This window comes from Zea mays, chromosome 4 (assembly GCF_902167145.1).
Source record: "Zea mays cultivar B73 chromosome 4, Zm-B73-REFERENCE-NAM-5.0, whole genome shotgun sequence".
Lineage (NCBI taxonomy): Eukaryota > Viridiplantae > Streptophyta > Magnoliopsida > Poales > Poaceae > Zea > Zea mays.
Window position 1 is genome coordinate 147,295,671 of NC_050099.1, and position 23,243 is coordinate 147,318,913.

The 23,243-nt window shown below is 46.7% G+C and overlaps 1 protein-coding gene and 1 pseudogene across 1 annotated transcript; one reads left to right on the forward strand and one right to left on the reverse strand.

Annotated features, from left to right (window-relative positions):
- Window positions 1-14,058: 14,058 nt before the first annotated feature.
- Window positions 14,059-15,417, reverse strand: LOC109945829 (probable protein phosphatase 2C 12; annotated as a pseudogene).
- LOC100279946 (putative casein kinase family protein) lies at window positions 15,393-22,575 on the forward strand. The gene is made up of 14 exons (NM_001152896.1): window positions 15,393-15,797; window positions 15,926-15,966; window positions 16,656-16,725; window positions 16,805-16,953; window positions 17,080-17,175; window positions 18,796-18,866; window positions 19,590-19,651; window positions 20,488-20,551; window positions 20,632-20,716; window positions 20,823-20,949; window positions 21,030-21,097; window positions 21,183-21,243; window positions 21,338-21,471; window positions 21,982-22,575. Exons 1-14 carry the CDS (start codon window positions 15,722-15,724, stop codon window positions 22,273-22,275), a joined length of 1,398 nt encoding a protein of 465 aa, NP_001146368.1. The 5' UTR covers window positions 15,393-15,721; the 3' UTR covers window positions 22,276-22,575.
- The last annotated feature ends 668 nt before the right edge of the window (window positions 22,576-23,243 follow it).

The following is a 23,243-nucleotide window of genomic DNA, read 5'->3' on the forward strand; positions in this document are numbered from 1 at the left end:
GTGGATGATGGTGTGATGGAAGTTTGTGCTGATGTGCCAGAAGCTGGGTTGAGGTCATCCCGTGCCTCGTCGACCTTGGAGCGCGATCTCGAGGGTCGGGAGACTGAATTGGATCGTTCTGGTCCCATGGAAGTAACTGAGGGCCCATCAGCCTTAGAGGTGGCTACCGCAGAGAACCTGGACCCCCAGGGTGGTGTTGACACATGCCCAGCCCCCGAGGATGTTGCCGGGGATGACTTGGTTCGGGTGGGAAGTGTAAGCCACTGCCCAGCCCCCGAGGGTGCTGCCGGGGATGATCCGGCTCAAGTGGGCAGTGCAGACTATGACCCAGCCCCCGAGGGTGCCCGAGCGGGGTCTCCCTCCTGTACTTCCATGGACGTTCATGCGGGGTCGCCTTCTCATTCCGGCTGTATGGTGGTAGCTCCAACCTTGGACCAGGAGGTCGCTTTAGAGGGCAGCGTCCCCGCTGACCGAGTGTTGGGCTCTGTTGACGGCGCCAAGTTAATTCCTGCTGATTCGTTGCAAGCTGCTTCGGGTAGTGGCCTTACACCCGGTTTTCAATTGATCTCTCCTGATTTGGGAATCCCTTCGTTCTTTTCCAACCTCCAGGTACTGTGATGTATTTTAGCTTGATTTTTACATTGCACAAGCTGCTGTCATTACGCTTATCTGTTCTCCTCATCAGGCTTTGGTGGATGGAATGGCTAGCCAGCTGAGGTTACAGGGTGTTTCTATCCCAGGAGTAGCTTCGTCGCTAGCATGTTGGAATCCAGTGTCACTTCAGCATTGTGTCTCTGAATTGGAGGCAACCAATGCTGGTTAGTGCTTTTCTTGCTTCTCTTTGTCTTCACTGTAGACTGCTTTACATTCTGACCCCTCCTTGTTTGATTGTCTCTTGCTAGGTATGAGTCGGCAGATTTCCACTCTTGAGGAAAAACATTCCCGAGATCAGGCTAAATTGGCCCAGCGGTGCGCTTACTTCGAGGAAAAGTACTCTCAAAGTCAGACCAAACTAACTCAGGTCTCTGCTGCCTTAGATGATGCCAATGCACTGAGTTCTTCTCTTCACGCTCAGCTCAATTCTGAAAAGGTGATTCATGAAGCTGTGCTTTTCCTTGTTGTGCTCCTATTACTTGCTTGGTTTTTGAGGTAGTTGTCTTTTGTTTGTAGGAAGAGAAACGTATCCTTGCTGCTTCTCGTGACAGTCTTGACAGATTGTATTGTGATTCTAGCAACTCGCTGACTATCCTGGAGAGGAGTCATCGCTTCACCATGGAAGAGTTGGACAACCAACGTTGTAAGCTGCAGGAATCTTCGGATGAGGTGACTCGGCTCAAGCAGCTAATGTCAGCAAAGGACGCTACCATCAAACAACTCCAAGCTTCCAAGAAATCCATCGCCCAGGAGTTAGAAACTGCTCGACTGGCTGCCAAGGTTGCCGAAGAAACTTCTGTTACTCTCAGAGCCCAGCGCGATAGAGCCATGGACAAGGCTATTCGGGCGGGGCGAATCTTGATGAGGAGACCCGGTGTTGTTGTTCCCGAGGATATAAGGGCTGATGTGAATGCTGCCCCTGATTCCTCGAGTCATCCTTCCTCGTCGATTACTCCTGAGAAAGACGTCACCAAGTAGGGAAACATTTTGCGTGCTTTGAGTGCGCGGTTAGCATGATCAGACATTTGTTAGAGGATGCATTTAAGTACTTAAACGACATTGTTATTCTTATGTTGTTTCAGAATTCATCAGTTTGTAAGTTTGCAGTAGTAAAATGATGCGCGATGGTTTTGAAATTTGTTTGCAGGATATAGAAGTCATCCTTATATGCGTGATTATCATCACGTCAGATCGCCTTAAGTCGCTGCTGACTTAAGTCGATTGCTTTTGTTAATAGGGCGTAGTGGTCACCCTGAACTGCGTAGGCGTGAGCATGTTGCACCGGCTTAAGTCACTGCTGACTTTAGCCGATTGCTCCGTTGGCAGGGCATAGTAGTCACCCCGAGTTAAGTAAGCGTGAGCATGTTGCACCGCCTTAAGTCGTTGCCGACTTAAGCCGATTGCTCCGTTAGCAGGGCATAGTGGTCACCCCGAGTTAGGTAAGCGTGAGCATGTTGCACCGCCTTAAGTCGTTGCCGACTTAAGCTGATTGCTCCATTAGCAGGGCATAGTGGTCACCCCAAGTTAAGTAAGCGTGAGCATGTTGCACCACCTTAAGTCGTTGCCGACTTAAGTCGATTGCTCCGTTAGCAGGGCATAGTGGCCACCCCGAGTTAGGTAAGCGTGAGCATGTTGCACCGCCTTAAGTCGTTGCCGACTTAAGCCGATTGCTCCGTTAGCAGGGCATAGTGGTCACCCCGAGTTAAGTAAGCGTGAGCATGTTGCACCGCCTTAAGTCGTTGCCGACTTAAGTCGATTGCTCCGTTAGCAGGGCATAGTGGTCACCCCGAGTTAAGTAAGCGTGCAAGTCAATCGTGAACAAACTGAGTATCTTTGAAACCCCCTTTTTTATTGATGACATATTTCCATTTTACAGAGTACATCGTCGTCTCGATAGCTTTTGAAATACAGCTAGGGATAAAACTTCCTGAGGTGTTCTATGTTCCAGGAGTTCCCGACTTCTGTGCCATCTATCTGAGTGAGACGATATGATCCGGGCCGAGTGACTTCTGCTACTATGAAGGGTCCTTCCCATAGGGGCGATAACTTGTGCCGTCCTTCCCCCGTTAGAATTCGACGGAGGACGAGATCTCCTACTGAGAAGGATCGCTGTCGCACAGCCTTGTCATGATAGCGCCTTAGAGTCTGCTGGTACCGTGCTGATTGGATTACCGCATTCAGCCGTTCTTCTTCGAGTATATCAATGTCCTCCAGCCTGGTGGCCTCGACTTCTGCTATGTCTTCGAAGATCAACCTTGGTGCCCCGAACTTGAGATCGGCGGGTAGCACTGCCTCCGACCCATAGACCATGAAGAAAGGGGTGTTTCCATGCAGAGCTCGGCTAGGTTGGGTTCTTAGGCTCCAAAACGACATAGGGCAATTCCCTTATCCACTTTCCTGCGAATTTTTCATTCTTATCGAAGACCTTTTTCCTGAGTGCCTCCAGTATCATCCCGTTAGCTCGCTCAACCTGCCCGTTGGCTCTTGGATGTGCTACAGATGCATACTTGATCTGAATGCATTTTTGCTCGCAGAAGTCGAAGAATTCTGAACTTGTGAAGTTGGATCCTAGGTCGGTTATGATGTTGTTTGGTATCCCGAATCTGAATATTATGTCTTGTATGAATTCCACGGCTTTAGCTGAGGTTAAAGAAGCAATGGGCTTGAACTCTATCCATTTAGTGAATTTGTCGATTGCTACTAATACATGAGTGTATCCTCCTTGAGCTTTCTTGAAAGGTCCAATCATATCCAGTCCCCAGCAGGTGAAAGGCCAAGTTACTGGTATGGTCTGCAGTTGTTGTGCTGGTAGGTGTTGTTGCTTTGACATGTATTGGCAAGCTTCGCATCTCTGAACTAACTCGGCTGCATCACTCTTTGCTGTTGGCCAATAGAACCCTGACCTGAAGACCTTCCCGACTAGTGTTCTGGATGCTGCATGTACTCCACATTGCCTAGCATGAACCTCCTCCAGAAGTCGCTTCCCAGTAGATGGGGGAATGCACTTCATGAGGACGCCTGATGCACCCCTTCTGTACAATGTTTCCCCAATGAGTGTGTAGTGAGCCGACTGTCTGGCAATGCGCTCGGCTGAATTCTTGTCGTCTGGTTCCTCTTTGTTCCTTATATACTTGATAATTGGCCTTCTCCAGTCATCAGAGTCTGACTCGGGTTGATCTATAATATTACACTCTTCTGTTTGATCCATTGAGATGCTCGGCTGTAGTATTTCTTGCACAAAGACTCCAGGTGGGACCTGAGTTCGACTGGATCCTAGCTTGGACAACACATCGGCTGCTGTGTTCCGATCTCTTTCTACGTGATGGAATTCCAGGCCCTCAAATTTGTCTTCCAGCTTTCGGACAGCAGCGCAGTACTTTCCCATAGAATCGCTTGAACAATCCCACTCTTTGTTTATCTGGCTAATTACTACCAGAGAGTCTCCGTACACCATCAATCTCTTGATGCCCAATGATATGGCGATGTTCAATCCGTGGATCAGAGCTTCATATTCGGCTGCATTGTTGGAGGCTGGAAATAGCAACTGGAGGGCATATTTGAGGTGCTCGCCTCCAGGTGCGGTGAAGAGAATTCCCGCTCCTGCTCCCTGCAACTTCAGCGAGCCATCAAAATACATTCGCCACACTTCTGCAGTCTCTGGGTTATCTGGTACTTGTTGTTCAGTCCACTATGATACGAAGTCAACCAGTGCTTGAGTTTTGATGACAGTGCGAGGTCGAAACTCAATATCATGAGATCCCAGCTCACAAGCCCATTTGGCTATTCGGCCAATGGCTTCCTTGTTGTGAAGAATATCCCCTATCGGAAAACCAGTGACTACTATGACTTTGTGGTCATCAAAGTAGTGACGTAGCTTGCGGGCAGTTAGAAGTACTGCATATAATAGCTTCTGAACTTGAGGATACTTTCTCTTTGAGGGGCCCAGGACTTCACTGATGAAGTAAACAGGATGCTGCACTGGGTAGGTATGTCCTTCTTCTGCTCGCTCGACTACCAACGCGGTGCTTACCACGTGAGTCGTGCAAGAGATATACAGTAGCAGATCTTCAGCTGGTTGAGTTGACGTAGCTCGTCGGGGCGGCTTCAGTACTGGTGGTGTGGTCAAGAATTTCTTCAGTGCATCTAGAGCTTCCTGTGCCTCTGAAGTCCACTGAAACCTATCCACCTTCTTGAGTAGCTTGTAAAATGGTAAACCTTTCTCCCCTAGCCTGGATATAAATTTGCTCAGAGCTGCCATACATCCAGTGAGTCGCTGAACCTTCTTTTGTGATCGAGGTGCTTCCATCTTCATGATAGCTTCAATTTTATCCGGATTAGCCTCAATTCCCCGGTGGCTGACGATAAATCCGAGTAACTTTCCTGCTGGTACCCCGAAAACACATTTTTCGGGATTAAGCTTCCATCTATACCGTCTCAGACTGTTGAAAACCAGCTGTAAGTCTTCGATGAAGTTTTCCGAATTTTCTGTTTTGATTACCACATCATCTACGTAGGCCTCCACACGCTTGCCCCAGTGATCGGCTAAGCATGTTTGAATGGCTCTCTGGTAAGTCGCTCCAGCGTTTTTGAGGCCGAACGGCATGGAGGTATAGCAGAAAGCACCAAACGGAGTGATGAACGCTGTTTTTTCTTCGTCCTCCTTTGCCAGACTAATCTGGTGGTACCCGGAATAGCAATCCAGGAAAGACAGCATAGAACACCCAGCGGTGGAATCCACCACCTGATCTATCCTTGGGAGCCCGAAGGGATCCTTCGGACAGTGTTTGTTGAGATCAGTATAGTCGACGCACATGCGCCAATCCACTTTATTCTTTTTGAGTACAAGAACGGGGTTGGCCAACCACTCGGGGTGTAATACTTCTCTAATAAATCCAGCCGCGACCAAGCGAGCTAGCTCGGCGCGAATGGCCTCTCTCTTGTCGGGCGTGAAACGACGTAGCTTTTGCCGAATTGGCCTGGCTTGGGGATAGACCTTCAGTTTGTGCTCGGCCAGTTCTCTCGGGACTCCCGGCATATCCGCAGGTTGCCATGCGAATACATCTCGGTTATCTTGCAGAAACTGGACGAGCGCGCTTTCCTATTTGTTGTCCAAGCTGGAGCTGATGATGGCAGTCTTGCGCTCATCAGCGAACCCCAGGTTGATCCTCTTGGTCTCTTCAGTCGGCCGCATAGAGGTCGCGGCCTGAGCTTCGTTTGCCGGTACTGCAAGGTCCTCCTCAGGCTTAGAGTTCGCCTGTGTTGAAGAAACTGTCGACGGCTTGGTGGTGAGGGCTGCTTGGATGGCCACTCGGAAACACTCTGCGGCGCCTTGGAAGTCGGCGCACATAGTTATGATTCCTTGCGGTCCTGGCATCTTCAGTATCATGTATGTGTAATGTGGAATGGCCATGAATTTGGCCAATCCCAGCCTCCCGATGATGGCGTTGTACCCGCAGTCGAAGTTCGCCACTTCGAACCTCAGGAACTCGGTTCTGTAGTTCTCCGGAGTTCCGAAGGTGACAAGCATGTAGATGTGGCCCAGCGGGTATTCCCCTTCCGTCGGCACGATGCCAAAGAAAGGAGTGTCCGACTCGTGGAGCTCTTTGAGGTGGACTCCCAAGCCTTGGAGTGTCCGGGGGAAGGTGACGTTGATGCTGCTCCCCCCGTCCACTAGCACCTTTTTCACCTGGCTTTCTCGGATCACCGGATCGACGAGGAGCGGGTATTTGCCTGGATGATCGAAGTTGAGCCATTGATCCTCCCGAGTGAAAGTGATCGGGTGCTCCGACCACCGGTATGGGGCGGGAGGACCAGTGGTCGCCACCAGTATCTGGCGGTCGTTGAGCTTTTGTTGTCTTTTGTTCTCTTGCGACCCATGTCCGCCAAAGATGACGTTGACCTCCCTGTCAACGCGTGGGAAGGCTCCTCCTCCTCCCTCCTCCTGCTGATGGGGTTGTGGTGGTTCGTCTGGTCTTCCCCTCGGCGGAGGAGGAGGTAGAGGTTGGAAAGGTCGACCGTGCCCGACGGAGTGCTTGAAGTCCCGGCAGTTACGAAGGGTGTGGCGCATGTCCTTGTGGTACGGGCACTGGGCGTCGAGGATGTCGTCCAGCGTGCGCTCGCCTCCGCGGGGTCCTCCTCGGGCGCGAGAGGCAGGTGGTCCGGCGGCGTGCACTTCTTCACGAGGCCTCTTCTCCCAGCGTTTGTCGGGTTGCTGGTTCGCGTCTCGTCGTGGTGCTGTCGGTGCAGGCTTTGCTCCTCCGATGAGGTCCTGTGCCCGCTCATCGGCGGTGATGTAGAGGTCGGCTTCCCGGAACAGCTCCTCGGAAGTAGTCGGCGCCTTCTGTAATATGGCTCGGACGAAAGCCGAGTCATTGGAGCCCCGGTAGAAGTCTTCGATCACGGCCACCTCCGCGACCTCGGGGATACGGTTTCTCATGGTCTGGAACCTTTTGAGGTACGACCGGAGAGTTTCGTCTCCCCGACGCTTGATGGATTTGAGATCCCACGGTTGCGCCGGCTTGTCAGAGAGGGACTGGAAATTGGCGGTGAAGCGTCGACTGAAGTCGCCCCAGTCATCGATGCAGTGTCGGGGTAGATGTCGCAGCCATTGCAGCGCGTCTTGCCCAAGGACAATGGGTAAGTATGCGGTCATCACGTCCTCGGACGCCCCGGCAGCTCGAGCAGCGGTGGTGTAGACGGCTAGCCAGCCCCATGGATCCTGCTTAGGTTCATATTTGTCGACATTGGATACCTTGAAGTTGGGAGGCCATTGGATGGCCCTGAGGCGCGGAGTAAGAGCAGACACTCCGCATGTGTCCTCCTGTCGTCGGGGATGATGTCTGTCCCGGGGAGGGGAGTAGTTGTTGTGGTTTCTCGACCGTCCCCGGGTTGTACCGCTAGTTGAGGCCGTTGCCGACTCAGTTCTGGTGGCTTGGCTCCGAGCTGGGATGCCATGATCCCTGTCGTACTCCTCCCGGCGGCGGATCTCGTTCTCATGTCGCCGTTCACGCGAAGCATTGATGGAGCTTCACGCGTCTCGGCGACTGTTGATGGCGTGTCGTAGATCGTTCGGCGGGTGAGCGAGTGGTAGAAGATGGTTTGCCGCCTGGGTGAACAGTCGTCGGTAGCCCTCGGCGTCGGGAGTCCGGGGGGAGTCCATCAGCTATCCGAGCTAGTACTCCTCCGACTTCGCTCGGCGTGTTCATGGCTCGGGCGAAGTCGGGGTTCAGGTTGCGCCCGAAGAATGGATTCTCCCGGCGTTGCCTCGCGTCTTGCTCGGCTTGTTCCTGAGCCCGGCGGTGATCTCGTCGTCGGGAGTTCCTTCGTTCTCTGAAGACGCGTTCCTCCGGAGTCTCTCCTATCTCCGAGACCTCGTCTCGCGAGACAGGTTGCTCCGGATCCCGTTCTCCGGCCGCGTGATGTCGTCGAATGTTCCTGCGCCGGTTCCTCCGTCGGCGGGATTCTCGTTGAGGCGGTTCTTCTCCGGGTGCAGTTGGCTCGTCGTCGGAGACGGTGGGCGACTCCACTCTCCCGATGAAGAGGACGTCGGGATAGAATGGTGCTGCTGTCGTGGCGACTTTCTTTCCGTTCTCCTTTGAGGGCGGAGGAACGGAAAGAACAACTTGCTTCCCCTTGGTCTCCTTCTTCCTCACGATCTGTGTCCATTCTTTTGTCGGGGAAGTAGACAGTGGAATTCTCTGGGTCAGCGGGCCCTCGGCTCCTGACTTTCCGGAGACGATCTTTTTCCGGAGAGATGGAGGTTGCGCTTCTCTGACATTTCCGGAGTTTGTTGGAGGAGACTTCTTTTCCGGCGGATCCGCAATGCGGTGTAGAGTTCCTTCTTCATCTGCTACGGATGAGATTGTTCCGAAGCAGAATACGGATCCGGGGCGGAGGGTGATCTTGCTGTGGAAGGTGACGGCCATTGAGCTAGCTTGGATCGTCGACACACCCCCTACCTGGCGCGCCAGCTGTCGGTGTTTTGGGTCCGACCGCACACCCGGGGTTGCCCCTCAAGGTGTTTTTAGGGGTAGGACGGTGTCGACGACTGTAGCAAAATGGTTCGTGCCAGATGCACGAGGGACAATGAACAAGGTTTACAGGTTCGGGCCGCTTAGAGATGCGTAACACCCTGCGTCCTGGTGAGTATGCTTGGTGAATGAGGTTACAGGAGAGCTCTCTGAATTGAGAATGCAGAGAGTTCGAGTGGGTGGCTAAGTAATGGGGTCGATCGTTATGAAGGGGTGCCCCCTAGGCCTTATATACTCGACCGTGGGGCAATACATGTGGATATGATAACAACGTGTGGCTAAAAGATAGTGAACTGTTTGAGTTTATCTCCCTGTAGTTCGGCCGACTTATCCTCGCATGGCTCCGTTGCATGGGGGCTCCAGCGCAGGAAAGTCGGATCTCTATTGCGGTTGCATGCTCAGCGTTGTGGGCTGTCCGGGTTTGCACTAATTCGGCCCTATGTCGATCTGCTTTTCTGGTTGTCCTTCCCCAGGCCCACGAAAGAATGACCTTACGATTTATTGGGCCCTTGGGCCTTTCGTGAGGTCCTTTACTCTTTTAGTGGACCCAGGGGATATCTATCCCCCACATTGGCGAAGGACTCCTTCTCCTTATCGTTGATCACGATTCCCTTCCCCTTAGGATCCATCTCTTCGGGCGATTAGTCCCTTTGTGAAGAGAACGGCTCTGATACCAATTGAGAGCACCTAGAGGGGGGGTGAATAGGTGATCCTATAAACTTGAAACTTAATCCACAAAAACTTGGTTAAGTGTTAGCACAATAAACGCCAAGTGGCTAGAGAGGAGTCTTCAACAAAACACAATAACCACAAGATATCAATCACAGAGATGGCACGGTGGTTATCCCGTGGTTCGGCCAAGACCAACGCTTGCCTACTCCACGTTGTGGCGTCCCAACGGACGAGGGTTGCAATCAACCCCTCTCAAGCGGTCCAAAGACCCACTTGAATACCACGGTGTTTTGCTTGCTTTTCTTAATCCCGTTCGCGAGGAATCTCCATAACTTGGAGCCTCTCGCCCTTACACTTGAATATCACAAAGACGCACTGAGCAAGGGAGGGATTAGCAACTCACACAAGACACAAAGATCACAGCAAATACGCACACACAAGACCCAGACTTGAGCTCAAAAGACTAGCACACTAGAACGGAGCTCAAATCACTAGAATGTCGAACAAGTGCGCAAGAATGGAGTGTGAGTGATCAAGAGTGCTCAGGGAATGCTTGGTTGTACTCCTCCATGCGCCTAGGGGTCCTTTCTATAGCCCCAAGGCAGCTAGGAGCCGTTGAAAGCAATCCTGGAAGACAGATCTTACCTTCTGTCGACTGGCGCACCGGACAGTCCGGTGCACCACCGGACACTGTCCGGTGCGGATATCCTTCCTTATTTGGCGAAGCCGACCGTTGAGGTTTGAGAGCCGTTGGCGCACCGGACACTGTCCGGTGCACACCGGATAGTCCGGTGCCTCCTTCTAGCCATTGGCTCGGCCACGTGTCCCGCGCAGATCGCGCGGCCGACCGTTGGCCCGGTCGACCGTTGGCTCACCGGACACTGTCTGATGCACACCGGACAGTCCGGTGAATTATAGCCGTACGCCGTTAATTTCTTCCCGAGGGCAGCCAGTTCGCCTGAGCCAGCCTGGCGCACCGGACACTGTCTGGTGCACCACCGGACAGTCCGGTGCACCTAGACCGAGCTGACTTTGGCTGAACAGAGCCATCTCATTTCCAATTCAATCTTTCCTGTTTCCAGCACTTAGACACAATACATTAGTCCATAAAACAATGTACTAAGTCTAGAAACATACCTTTTGACATGATTTGCACTTTGTTCACCACATTTCATAGATCAACACAAAAAGCACTTGTGTTGGCACTCAATCACCAAAATACTTAGAAATGGCCCAAAGGCACATTTCCCTTTCAACCACGCGGGAGGACGGGCTGACGCACAGGCTCTCTCTCTCTCTCTCCCTCGCGAACGCTTGTAACCCCCTACTGCAAGCGCATCCGCCCTGGGCGCAGGACAACACGAGGCCGAGGTTTCCCCTTACTGTTTTCCCCCTTGTGTTTCGTCTTGCGCCGACCCATCTGGGCTGGGACACGCAGCGACAATTTACTCGTCGGTCCAGGGACCCCCCGGGGTCGAAACGCCGACATTATTTAATTTATTACTTTACTTACGTAAATGTTTCACATATTTTATTTATTTTGAGAAAATATCATTTTGAATGTATATCCATATTGGAGATATCTTCATAATAAATACTAATTCCTTATTTGTTGTAGGAGAAGCTAATATATAATCAATAGTTACTTTATTTCTATATTTTTAAGTATATTATATAGCTCATGTGAGTAACATTCCACTTTATCTTCTTTTTATTTGTTTCCAAGCCTTAAGTTAAGTCCTAGTTTCAAATTTTAACTCAAATATTCTGGAGAAACTTTTATAAACCCCAAATTAGGATTTTGGGTGTTACAAATTCTACCCCTTAAAAAGAATCTTGTCCTTGTGATCCGTAGAAAAAGGGATGCGTACGATTTAATTTGTAGTTTAGTCTTTAGTTTCTGATTAGTTCAAGAATCAAAGGTTTTCTTTTCTTTAATATTAACTAGTATGTGATTCGGGAAGTATGAGTTTCTTTTATGTCAAGCCATCTGATAGGCTGGCTAAGAGATGGTTGCAGCAAGGGTGGGTTGGAGTAAGAAAGGTTTAGGTGAAGAAAGACCGCAATCTAGATGGTGGATTCTGACTTGTTTGAAGGTCTAGCCTGGCTTTCATATTTTCTTGACGAGCTTGATCTTATTTCTTCTTTGGTCTTGGTGTCTTAAACTAGGGTTTAGAAGGTTTAGATAGGTAGATTGTTGTGAATCATAAAATAGGTTAGGGTTTACTTTTGCTTTTAGGTTGTGACGAAGAATAGAAAGGTTTACAAGCAAACTATCAAAAAATAACCAATCACACTTATGTGACGAAGAACAATTAAACTATCAAGAGATGAACAAACAATAAAGGGGTTAGAAGGACAAAAGAGAGGTTTGATTGGATATTAGACACCTTGATTAGTTATATCCGATTATGTATAGATAGCGGATAGTATTATTTGTTATCTTAGTAGAAAGTAACTCTAAAACACGTTCTTTAATTTTTTTCATGTAAAAAATTGATATGAAAAGACTAGCATTTTGGCCAAGTCGACAACAAGTAATCTTTAATCTGGATATGTCAATTTTAATTTGCCTTAATGGTCTTTAAACACCTAGTTTAGTTGGCTTTGATTAACAACTAGATCAACTTTGGTAGAACACATATATAGACCCCTTCATGCTATATTAAAAAAAATAAGTTAAAATCATGCATAAGTGGAGGTTTATGGGCGGTCTTTTTCCTACCGGCCGAATTTTTAAATCTTGGTTGTTGTCTTCATATTCACACTTATCTAATTAACAGAACATATATATTTTATATTTCATATTTTATATTCTATACTAGGTATATTCTATACTAGCTGAATGCCCGTGCGTTGCAACGGGAATATATAATACCAGTATACTACGATAACTTATACAAAATGTGTGTTATACTGTTATGAGAAAATGTTTCATAATCAATTTATGATCCTAGCCATACATAAATTTTGTTATTTTAATCTAGTTGTTTCACTACTACATTGCAACTATCAGTATCATGCAGACTTTGATATATGCCACGATTTGTATGGTCTCATCATTGGAGAGCATGTTCCACACGTGTCGGAAGAAATTCACTCGTACATCGTTAGTAATCAGACACGCACCATCATACGCTCTTGCTTAAACAAAATGCAAGTTTGTGTGTTTGCGAAGAGAATTAAAGGTAGGCCGGCACAAAAGCTACCTTGACGGTGGCGAGGATGTCGAACTGATCACTGTTGTCGATCCTCCTCTGCATCACCTCCGGCGCCAAGATGACGCCACAATCCTCGATATAGTAGTCGTCGAACGCGCGCGACATAACGAGTACCGATGACTCTTGGTTGGGCTGCCAAACGAAGTGCACCCGGGCTCATCAGCGATGTAGTACCCCTGGCCGTTGCACCATCGAATGCGCTACTCCACTACATACATCATGTTTGAGGATACTCACACAACGTCAGCAACGTCCATCATCCCAGCGCACAAGAATTCATGTCCGGACAGTAGCGACTTACGTGGCAGGTTGGGCTTCAGTTGGACGATGAGCTAGACGGCGTGATGGCGTCGTCGTCGGATGCGGTGTCCAGAACAACCCGAGAGTCGTCGACGTTGGCGACAACCATGAGCCCCCTGCTTAACGATGGACAGCGCGGTGCAGCTGCTCTGGACCACGTCCAAGTGGCGGCTTCGCATGAGCTTGTCGTACACAGCGGCGCATGCGACCACGTAGGACTACTTCTAGAGGTCGAACTGACAGTCGCCAAGCTTCTTCTCGTTATCGATGAGCGACGCCAACGCGAGTGCCTCCTGCTCATGGTGTTTGTTCGGGGTTTCAAGTAAGAAACATGGATTCATATTTGGCATTGGTTTATGAAAATGACTCATAAGTCTGATCCATGGAAAAAATATTATGAAGAATAAATGTCACGCATGCAAAAAAGGGAATTTAAGTATAAAACATTATTCAAACAAAAGAAATTGCATGCAAAGCTCTTCTTTAAATAATATTACCTTCATCCAAAAATATAATTCAAGAATCTCGGTGATACTTATCTACTACTACGCATTGTGCAACGGTAGCAAGTGAGCTTGGTGAGAGATATAATTGATGTGTTTTCTGTCATAGATGGAGACATAAACACACATGCGGTGTAGCGGTAGCTATTCTTGGCCTTTACTTGAGAGGTCACATGTTCAGAACATAGAATAATGGTTGTACTCTTGAAGTCTTAATAATTAGTATATATTTTTTATAAAAATAGAAAAAAGACAGGTATGTAACAAATCTAACCCGTCGTACGTACCTAAGGCTGAAGCATAATCTGATGATTGGGCCGGGCTGGCATGGGTTCTGTAGACAATGGGCCAAACCATGCTGGGATCGGACAACAAAGTTTACCTATATCTCTACTAATCCTTAAGACGATAGTGTAGACTAGGCACAACCATGCCCCTGCCTCCATCCCCACCGTCCGATTGCGATGCCATCCTCGCTCGCGCCTAGCGACGGATCCGCCCCCGCATGCCTCATCTTCCATCCATCCTCGCGCCCCCGCAAGCCTCGCTCCCGCCCCCGCCTCCATCCCCGTCATGCATGTAGCCGCCTCCGCCCAACAACCATGCGGGATCCTCGCTCGTGCCTAGCGCCCGTCGTCCAACAGGGATCCACCCCCGCATGTTCAATCCAGCGATGGATCAGGAGGACTCACGAGGCACGTTGGGCTTCTGGTCGGTGGTGAGCTGCACGACCTTCAGGTAGCCCGTCTCCGACACGGTCGCCAGCACGGCCCTGGAGTCACCGAGGTTGGCGACGACGAGGTCCTCCCCCTGCTTGATGGCGCACACGGCCGTGGTGCCACTGAAGTTGCAGTCCACCCTGGCCTGGACCCGAGCTCCCTGTCCATGGTCTCAAACACGTTGGCGTAGGCCTCCCGCCACACCTCCAGCATCTGTGCCGGCGCCGGCGCCAACGACGGCGACGACCACCTGCTGCGGCTGCCGTCCGTGGACGACGGCGCCGTGGGCGACGCGTCGTTGAAGGCCGGGTCGTCCCCGTCGCCATCGCCGTCGTCGTCGGAGCCCAGGAGCAGCGCGTTCCGCTGGCTCAGGATCATGAAGGGGAGGTGGTCCCTCGCCAGCTTGCTGACCAGCTGACCGCAGCGGCCGTGCCCGTCGAACACGCCGCAGAACACGCCGTCCTCCATGCCGAATCCCTGGAGACGACAGATGAACCAGGATCCAGGATGCTAGCCACCGACGGTCCGTACGACGTCGCCAAATTAAAACTTGTGGGTTGTTTCGCCGTCGTAGGACGTAGCAAACCCCAACAAAAAACGGTGAGGAAATCCGAAACAGGAATCATCACGATCTTTCCACCCCAACCATACGGTGAATTGGTTGTGGCTGCTGTGTATTTACCCCCACTGTAGTACGTGAATTGGTGGTGGTTGCTGTGTATTTATCCGATCATACGGTGAATTGGTAGTGGGTGGCTGCTGTGATTTTTTCGTACTGGTAATTGGTAGGACAGTTCCTGGAATTTCTTGACCTCCCAGTTTAGTCCCAAGTCAAGCGCATGGGCAAGGACTGCAGCGTTACCCCCGCGAGGAAGAAATACCAGCAGAGAAATCTCTGTACCATCGATGCAAGGAAAAATGAAGTACAATCGGTGGAGTAAATTTTTTTTGAAGGGATTAAATATTTTTTAACCTAAACAAACAAATCTCTGTATCATGGAGGGTCGCAATTTGTATTCCGTGGCATCGCACGGGCACGTTTCTAGTGATAACCAAAGAATATAGGAAAGAGGAAAGACGGGTATCTGCGTAAGGAAAGAACCATGCGAAAGCACGAAAACCAGACGCAACAAAGGACCAGGGGGCAAGAGGCAACACAGAAGCAGACACGGATCAGTACCGCAGGCACAACGAAACGGGAACGAATCGCCGTGCCTCCCCTATCGCTGGTATCCGTTGTCCAGCACTCCAGCCCCCGTCCGTTTCCCACGAATTCCGCGTCCCACCCGGCCACACTTTCTCTACGAGCGCCCCCCATCTCACCCACCCAAAATTAAAATCCTCCCGGAAATCAGAGACGCGAATCCCTCGCCCCAGGCCCCGAAACCTCCGAGTTCTCTCGCCAATTCGATCCGCCTCACCGCCGCCGCCCGTCCGCCGGTCGGCCTTGACTGCTCCGTTGCACGTGGCGGTTCGCAGCGCGGAATCTACCTTGTGTTGAGAGATCCGGGGAAACCCTTGTTCCCGGTCGTTCCGGCTCGAATCTTCTGCGGACTGGCAATGTAAGCGTTCTCCATCGGAGGGCGACGATCTACGGGGCGGTTGTTGGCGGGGTCGCGGGAATGGAGCACGTGTTCGGAGGGAAGTTTAAGCTTGGGAAGAAGATCGGGAGCGGATCTTTCGGCGAGCTCTATCTCGGTTAGCGTCTCGCCGGGTTCTTGATTGAATCTCTCACGCGTCTCTGCGGATTCCTACGCGCCGCTGTTTTGTTTTGCTCGTCGTTCCGCATTTGTTGCTGATGCGCTGATGTTTGTTTTTGGCTGCAGGCGTCAACATACAGAGCGGCGAGGAGGTGGCTATCAAGTTGGTATGAGATAATCTGATACTGTTCGTGCACCATTTTTCTCTGTCGTGGAGTTATATGCCTGGCATTCGGCATGAGTTTGTTCCATATGCAAACATATCATGGTCTACCATTCTAGCAACGGTTTCGTGAAGAATTTGTGTGTAGATTATGGGATGACAGAAAATGGATGATGTTCTGCATGTAATTGCTTTAAAAAAGACTGGCATGGTCCCGAGCTATATTTTTACATGAGTAATAACAAGATTTTAAAACCTTTTCTTGGTTGTCCATGCGAATTGACCTGTGGATCCAGTTCTAATTCCAATCATGGTTCTGTTACCTTTCATTAGTGTGGCTGTATAACAGTTCCTTTTTTTTTAAAGAAAGTAACAAGGCATATTTTCAGAGCATATGAAGAAAGCACTTGCAGAATGTTGATATCTTGTGGTCTATGATAAGAGAATTTAAAGTTTTACATTCTATCCTGTATATATGTCATGATCATGGATTGACTGAAGCAAAAAAAAAGTGCTGAGAATGTTAGGTTATATTTTTCTATTTGTAATGGCTTTCTAGCCTGAACATATACTGTTACCTTTTGAGATACTGTTACCTTTTGAGACAGTATGATATTTCAGTCTTACTCTTGGTAGTACCCCTTTCAACCTCAAGACATGCTACCTGACTGTTGTCCATCTCATGTTTACCAGGAATCTGTAAAATCAAGGCATCCTCAGCTTCATTATGAGTCGAAACTATACATGCTTCTCCAAGGGGGAAGTAAGTACTAATACAGGGACATAGGTCGCTTGTTTCATATGCTTTCACTGATTTAGTTTGTTTGTTTTCCAAACTTCAGCTGGAATTCCTCATTTGAAATGGTTTGGGGTGGATGGGGAGTACAATGTCATGGTCATTGATCTTCTTGGTCCAAGTCTGGAAGACGTATTCAACCAGTGCAACAGAAAGTTTTCCCTTAAAACAGTACTTATGCTAGCTGATCAGATGGTTAGTTTCTCTTGCGGGATATATCATTTCGTTTTTTAGCTTTTGTTACCTGTATGGTGACATACCTGTAAAATTGATGGCCTGATTTCCTTGCCAAGTTAATGTCTTCATGTTGTTTTCATACAGATAACTAGGGTAGAGTACATGCACACGAGGGGGTTCCTTCATCGTGATATCAAGCCAGACAATTTCCTTGTGGGCTTAGGTCGTAAAGCAAATCAGGTTGGTGCTACTCATGATCATTTTACTGAAAATATTTGTTGTGGCTGGTTTGAGCTTTCCAATATAGCTCGCAAGTCAGCCTAAAATTCTAGCACAATGGCCATAGACTGTTCTCTGCATGGCTGCTGTCACGGGCAGGGTTTCAACTTTTATATCTCCCGCTATAGCTCAAGCTATCAATGGGTATAGCTGTTTGAGAAGGGTCTAAGCTATTTTCTCCCACGTACTGGTGGTTAGCTGTCTGAGGAGACAGACAGATCGCTAAATACCACATAATGCTATTTATAACCAGTGTTATTAAAACTACGTTTAAACGATGTTTAAACTACGTTCAAACGTCAAAACTCTAATTAGAGGTTGAAATCACATTTTAGCGTTTTGGCGTTCTAAACTGTAAAACGCTGTGTTTTATGCATTTTAGACCATTAGCTATTTTTGGGCCCGGTCTATTAGTTACTTTTGGGGTTCAATCCAGCTCATGGGTGAAGTTTTGGTAAGCCACTAACCTCTCTGTTTTGGTATTTAACTTCATATTATTGTCTGAAATTATGATATATTGGCATGTTTCCTATGTTGTTTAAAACTACGTTTAAACAAAGTTTAAACGTTTACAAGTCAAAATTTCACCCATGAGCGTTCCAACGTTTTATCGTTTTAATAAGCTTGTTTATAACACTCAGTCTACTTCTGTTTCGATCATGATGACTAAATTAACCCATACTTCTTTATTTTTATTTTTTGTTACAAGATTCACTGCAACCAAGGTTATTAAAACGTTGAAACGCTCATGGTGAAGTTTTGACTTTTAAACAACATAGGAAAAATACCAATATATCATAATTTCAGACAATAACATGAAGTTAAATACCAAAACAGAGAGGTTACTAGCTTACCAAAACAGAGGCAGAGAGGATGAGAGGACTCGACTGCTGGGTGCTGGCCATTGGTTACTTAGCAAACAGAGGCGTGGAGAGAGAGGGCAGCGCGGAGGGAGAGGGCAGCGCGAAGGGAGAGGAGCAGCACGGACGGCTCACGACGCGGAGAAGCGGCTGCACATGCCGCGGAAGGAGGGCACACTCGGCGCTGAGGGAGAGGGAGAGGGCGCACAAGTTGCAGCAGACGACAGTAACAACACCTTTAGGCGGCAGCGATGATAGAGAGCAGAGTGGTGTGCTACTAGCCATTGGGCTTTAGGGCAGGGGAGTAGGGCAAGCGTGTGGAGATTGGGCCAGATTGGACGCATGAAACACTGTGTTTTACAGTTTAGAACGCCAAAACGCGGTTTCAACCTCTAATTAGAGTTTTGTCGTTTAAACGTAGTTTTTAATAACACTGACTGCAACTGAGAAGATTTGAGTGGCCACAGCTTGAATATGCTGTATCTAATATATGATATTTATAACATATCGTCTTTGGAGGGCTAAAAGTTGTTATTGTGCATTGAAGGCTACTCTAACTATGCTAACTTTTATGAGATAATATCTACATCCAAACTGCTGCCATGTATATTTTGTGCAATTACTACAAAAAAAACAAGCATATTTTTAAGTGATTGATATAACATGTGTTTACTGCCACCGAAGTGTATCTTCTTAAAAAAATTGAGTGCACACTTTACAGGTTTATATCATTGACTATGGCCTTGCGAAGAAGTATCGGGACCTCCAAACTCATAAACACATTCCATACAGGTAATCAGAAACTATTCTTATGAACGCTATGAAGCAAATTCTCTTTATACCTGGAAGTTTTCTAGCATGGTACTTGTCATTCACTATGAATGTCATTTGCTTAGTATCAAACACTAGTTTCCGAACACTGTAGAAGCAACCTTTGAGATAATCTTCATTTATTATTCTGTTTGACAGATGTGTTGTTTTGCCTACTTTAGTTAACAGCTTGGTTGTGCGTTGCTCTTTAATTAATTGAACCTTGCTTTGAGAATGTGTTACTTTTCTTGGAACATAATATGGATTGATATCTGCTACTGAATGTACTGGTTTTAAAAGCTAATTTTCTACTGTCATTCCATGCAATCTACCTGAAATCTTAACGGGGCCTCTGTTCAATAAAATCTGAACGAATTTAAACTGAATTTTATTTTCTAGAAGTAAAACAAATCCATGCAATGTGCCCCCCTCCCAACACACATCCAAAAAAAGGAATATGCACAGCCATTTTTAGAAGTTGTTTCTACAATTTTAAGAAAGATCCCGAACATGAGTTACATAGTACTAGTACCATACTACCATTGTAAGAAAAGGACTACTTATCACAGGTGATTACTTATTTCATTATATAAAAGCATGATTATTTTTTCCATTATATTGAAAACAGTTACCTCTAAAACTTTTTTGTTACAGCTTGGGTTTACAAGTTTGAAGCTTATATGTTTTTCTTTGTCATTACTGTAGGGAGAACAAAAACCTCACAGGAACTGCACGATATGCTAGTGTAAACACCCATCTTGGAGTAGGTGAGTATCACTACCTGTTATTAAGCGCTGATACTAATGTTATCTTCAATAGCCTCTCTATTTCAAACTCCGCTCTGTAAATAGTGTAGTCTACAGTACAAAACAATGTTTTACACGCCTATATCCACGCTCCGTTGGAGATGGCCTAAGAGGTTTAAATAAAGTTTAATAATACAGAACCACAACTTTTAGGTTTTTATAGGTACAATGTAGTACAACAGCATGGCCTTTTAGTTCCAACTAAGTTGGGGTGGGCTAGAGAAGATGAGACCCAATGGAAATGAAAACTCTTAAAATATAAAAAGGCATCAACACTCCCCTTGTCACATAATATAAGGCGTATGTTTCATTGGGATGAACCTTTGGCCAACAATTATTATATTAATACGATATTTTTTAAATGATGTTAATAGATCCTTTACTTAAAAAAGTATTTACTTGTGGTTATGATTTTGTATATGTTATAGCATATTTAATAGATCAATTGATGGTCAAAGCCTTGTTCTAACAAAGGAAAATTTGTCTTATATTATGGTTGGTTTAGTAATAGAGGTGTACCCAGTGCTAGCTCCCACACAAGGTGATCTGCAAGGAGGCCGATTTGATACGAAAACCTGGCCAAAAGTGGAGAGATTCTACCATCGTGCCATCCCACTGCTTACACTTCTGAAACTTAAAAAAATGTGCCTTGCCAATCAACAGAAAATGTCACTTGTCCAAAAACTTTCTCACAAGCAGCACAATATACATTTTTTCTTTTGTAAGCTTTGGTTAACTAGATACTGATGTGTGTTATTTTGACTGTTGGTGTGTGTTATTGATGGTTCTCTATACAGAACAAAGCAGAAGAGATGACTTAGAGTCTCTTGGTTATGTGCTGATGTACTTCTTAAGAGGAAGGTGTGAATCACTTGCTTTCTAGTGTTCAAATTACCTTTTTTTTCTTGTGATTATATATTCCTGAATGCTTGTCCTCTCAGCCTTCCTTGGCAAGGCCTGAAAGCTGGAACAAAAAAACAAAAGTATGACAAAATTAGTGAGAAGAAAATGCTAACCTCAATTGAGGTAATTGAACTGTTCCCACACATACAATTCTTGTGACAAGCTTCATTTATCATTTGATTTGATTGTAATCTGATTTTTGTTGACCATGTTTTCATGATTTGTGCAGGCCCTTTGTAAATCTTATCCATCAGAATTCATTACGTACTTCCATTATTGTCGCTCTTTGCGTTTTGAAGATAAGCCAGACTATAGCTATTTGAAGAAAAATTTCCGGGATTTATTCATCCGTGAAGGTACGTAAGTAAATATTATAGTTATAAACTTTCTTGCTTGTCTTCATATTCCTCACATGGTTTCTTTTGAATACTTTCAGGTTACCAGCTTGATTATGTATTTGATTGGACTGTGTCAAGGCAAGCTGTGGACAATAACAGATTGCGAGTATGTCTGCACCTTTTCTGAAAATTGCCATTATTGCTACTTGCTAGTTTCACTGTGCTGAATGTGGTTTCTCACTCACTGCCAGCTGAGCGGGAAGACAGGTGGCTTGGTGGGACCATCTGTGGATAGGGCTGAACGAGCTGCAGGTTTGTCGGTTGCGCTCACATTGAAACCTTACATTTAGGAAATAAGCAAGGTGGAAACCTGGAGGCTCAAATTTTCATATTTTCTCTTTAACAGCAAGACAAGATGTTCCAGATAGATTCACTGGTCAAGCTGGTGCTTTTGCTAGAAGAACCGGCTCTGGTTCTGGTCAATACGGAGAACACACAAAGCACAGGACTCTGTTGGATTCACTTATGGCATCCAAGATGGTGAGAACTCTCGACCGATTTCTATTGGTATTTATTCTGTGTACTTGGTGAATTGGTGATGTTTAGGTGATAATTGAAACTGTATTTCTTATGTTTGTTGCAAGAGTCTGGTGGCTTGTGCTCATGAATGTGGGCAGGAGAAGGGCCAATGTGATTTTTTTGGGGGCAGGGGCATTGGGAAAATATACTTAGGGCTAGTTTGGGAACATCAATTCCCAAGGGATTTCTATTTTCCCAAGGGAAATTAGTTCATTTTCCCTTGGGAAAATAGGAATCCCTTGGGAAAATGGTGTTCCCAAACTAGCCCTTAGCCCTAAATTTTTCTTTTAGTGCCTTGAAAATATGTAGCTCTAGTCAGCAGATAATATGGGTGCTTGAAGTAATTGAATTTCTTTGTTCCTCCGTCTTTAGTCATATTCAGGGCATGGTGGTTACCAAAGAATTTATTTACAATCCCACGGTGATTGACTAAAGAGCTCATCGCATAACACTTTTCACAACGTATTCCAGGCTGTTGATTCAGATAAAAGAAAGCATTCATCATCTCGGAATGGAAGCACATCAAGGAAGGCTCTTCTGTCAAGCAGCCGAGGTTCTGGAGATCCCAGCGACCCAAATCGCAGTAGCCACCTAGTCCCGACCACCAGCAGCAGCAGCCGTCCATCAACCAATCAAAGGCTTCACCAGTCAACTGGACTTGAGGGCAGGACCTCGTCATTCCCAAAACCTGGAAGAATCGGCCAGGATGATCCCACTATGAGGAGTTTTGAACGCCTTACTATCAGCGCAGAGAGGAGGAGATGAATCTTTGGAGGTGCAAAAGGTCTGACCATTGACGAGTATACTGATTTCATTGAATATTCATTCGGTTCCAGATGATGCTTACTGATGAGCAAGTCAAAAGATTATGTACTGTGCATGATGCTGAGCTCTTCACATTGCGATGCTCGTCGAATCTTGGCACAGATTTGAGTTCTGTACATTCGTTTTCCAAACGGTTAGCGAAGCATTTAGCACCCCGTTAGGGACGTGCAAAATGATGATGATTAACACTTATATAATGACAATGAAATAAAAATAGCTCGCTAGGCTAGCTTTACCTTTGATGTAGATTTTCATTTGTGCAATGGAGTATTAGACATAAGGTCATGTTTGATCCATTAGTTATTAATAGTTAGTGGATTTATACAATATTTGATGTATATGTTTTGTACATGTGTCTAGATTCATCATTATTCATTTTAATGTAGACATAAAAACTAAGCTAAAACGATTACTATTTAGAACTAGAACGGAGGAAATATTAATAAGCTAACTATTAGCTGCTTCTAGGGTCTGGTTGGATAGAAGGGCTAATTCTAGGGTCTTTTTTATGATAAACTAAACTATAGGGAAAACCCTAATAGCAGAAAACTTTATATTGAAAAAGCACTAAAGGCTAATTTGGAAACTTATATCGCTTCCAGTATTTTCGAGGATCGAGTGGGAAATTAATTTAATTTTCTACTCATCCTTTGGAAATTATGGAGTGAATTTAAGTTTTCAAAATAGCCCTAAACACGTGAAAAGCAAGAGAGAGAGGAAAATGAGGGCTATAAAGAGTCAAACCAAAAGGGATATCTCCGATCTAGGGTGTAGTTGAATAGAAGGGCTAACTGCTAGTTAGTTAAAATAGTTTTAGTGGATCAAAATAGGAGGACTAATAAATGAGTTATTTCTAGCTAAATCTTTAAATAGTTGTTAGTCCGTTATAGCTAATTTGGGCTAATTTT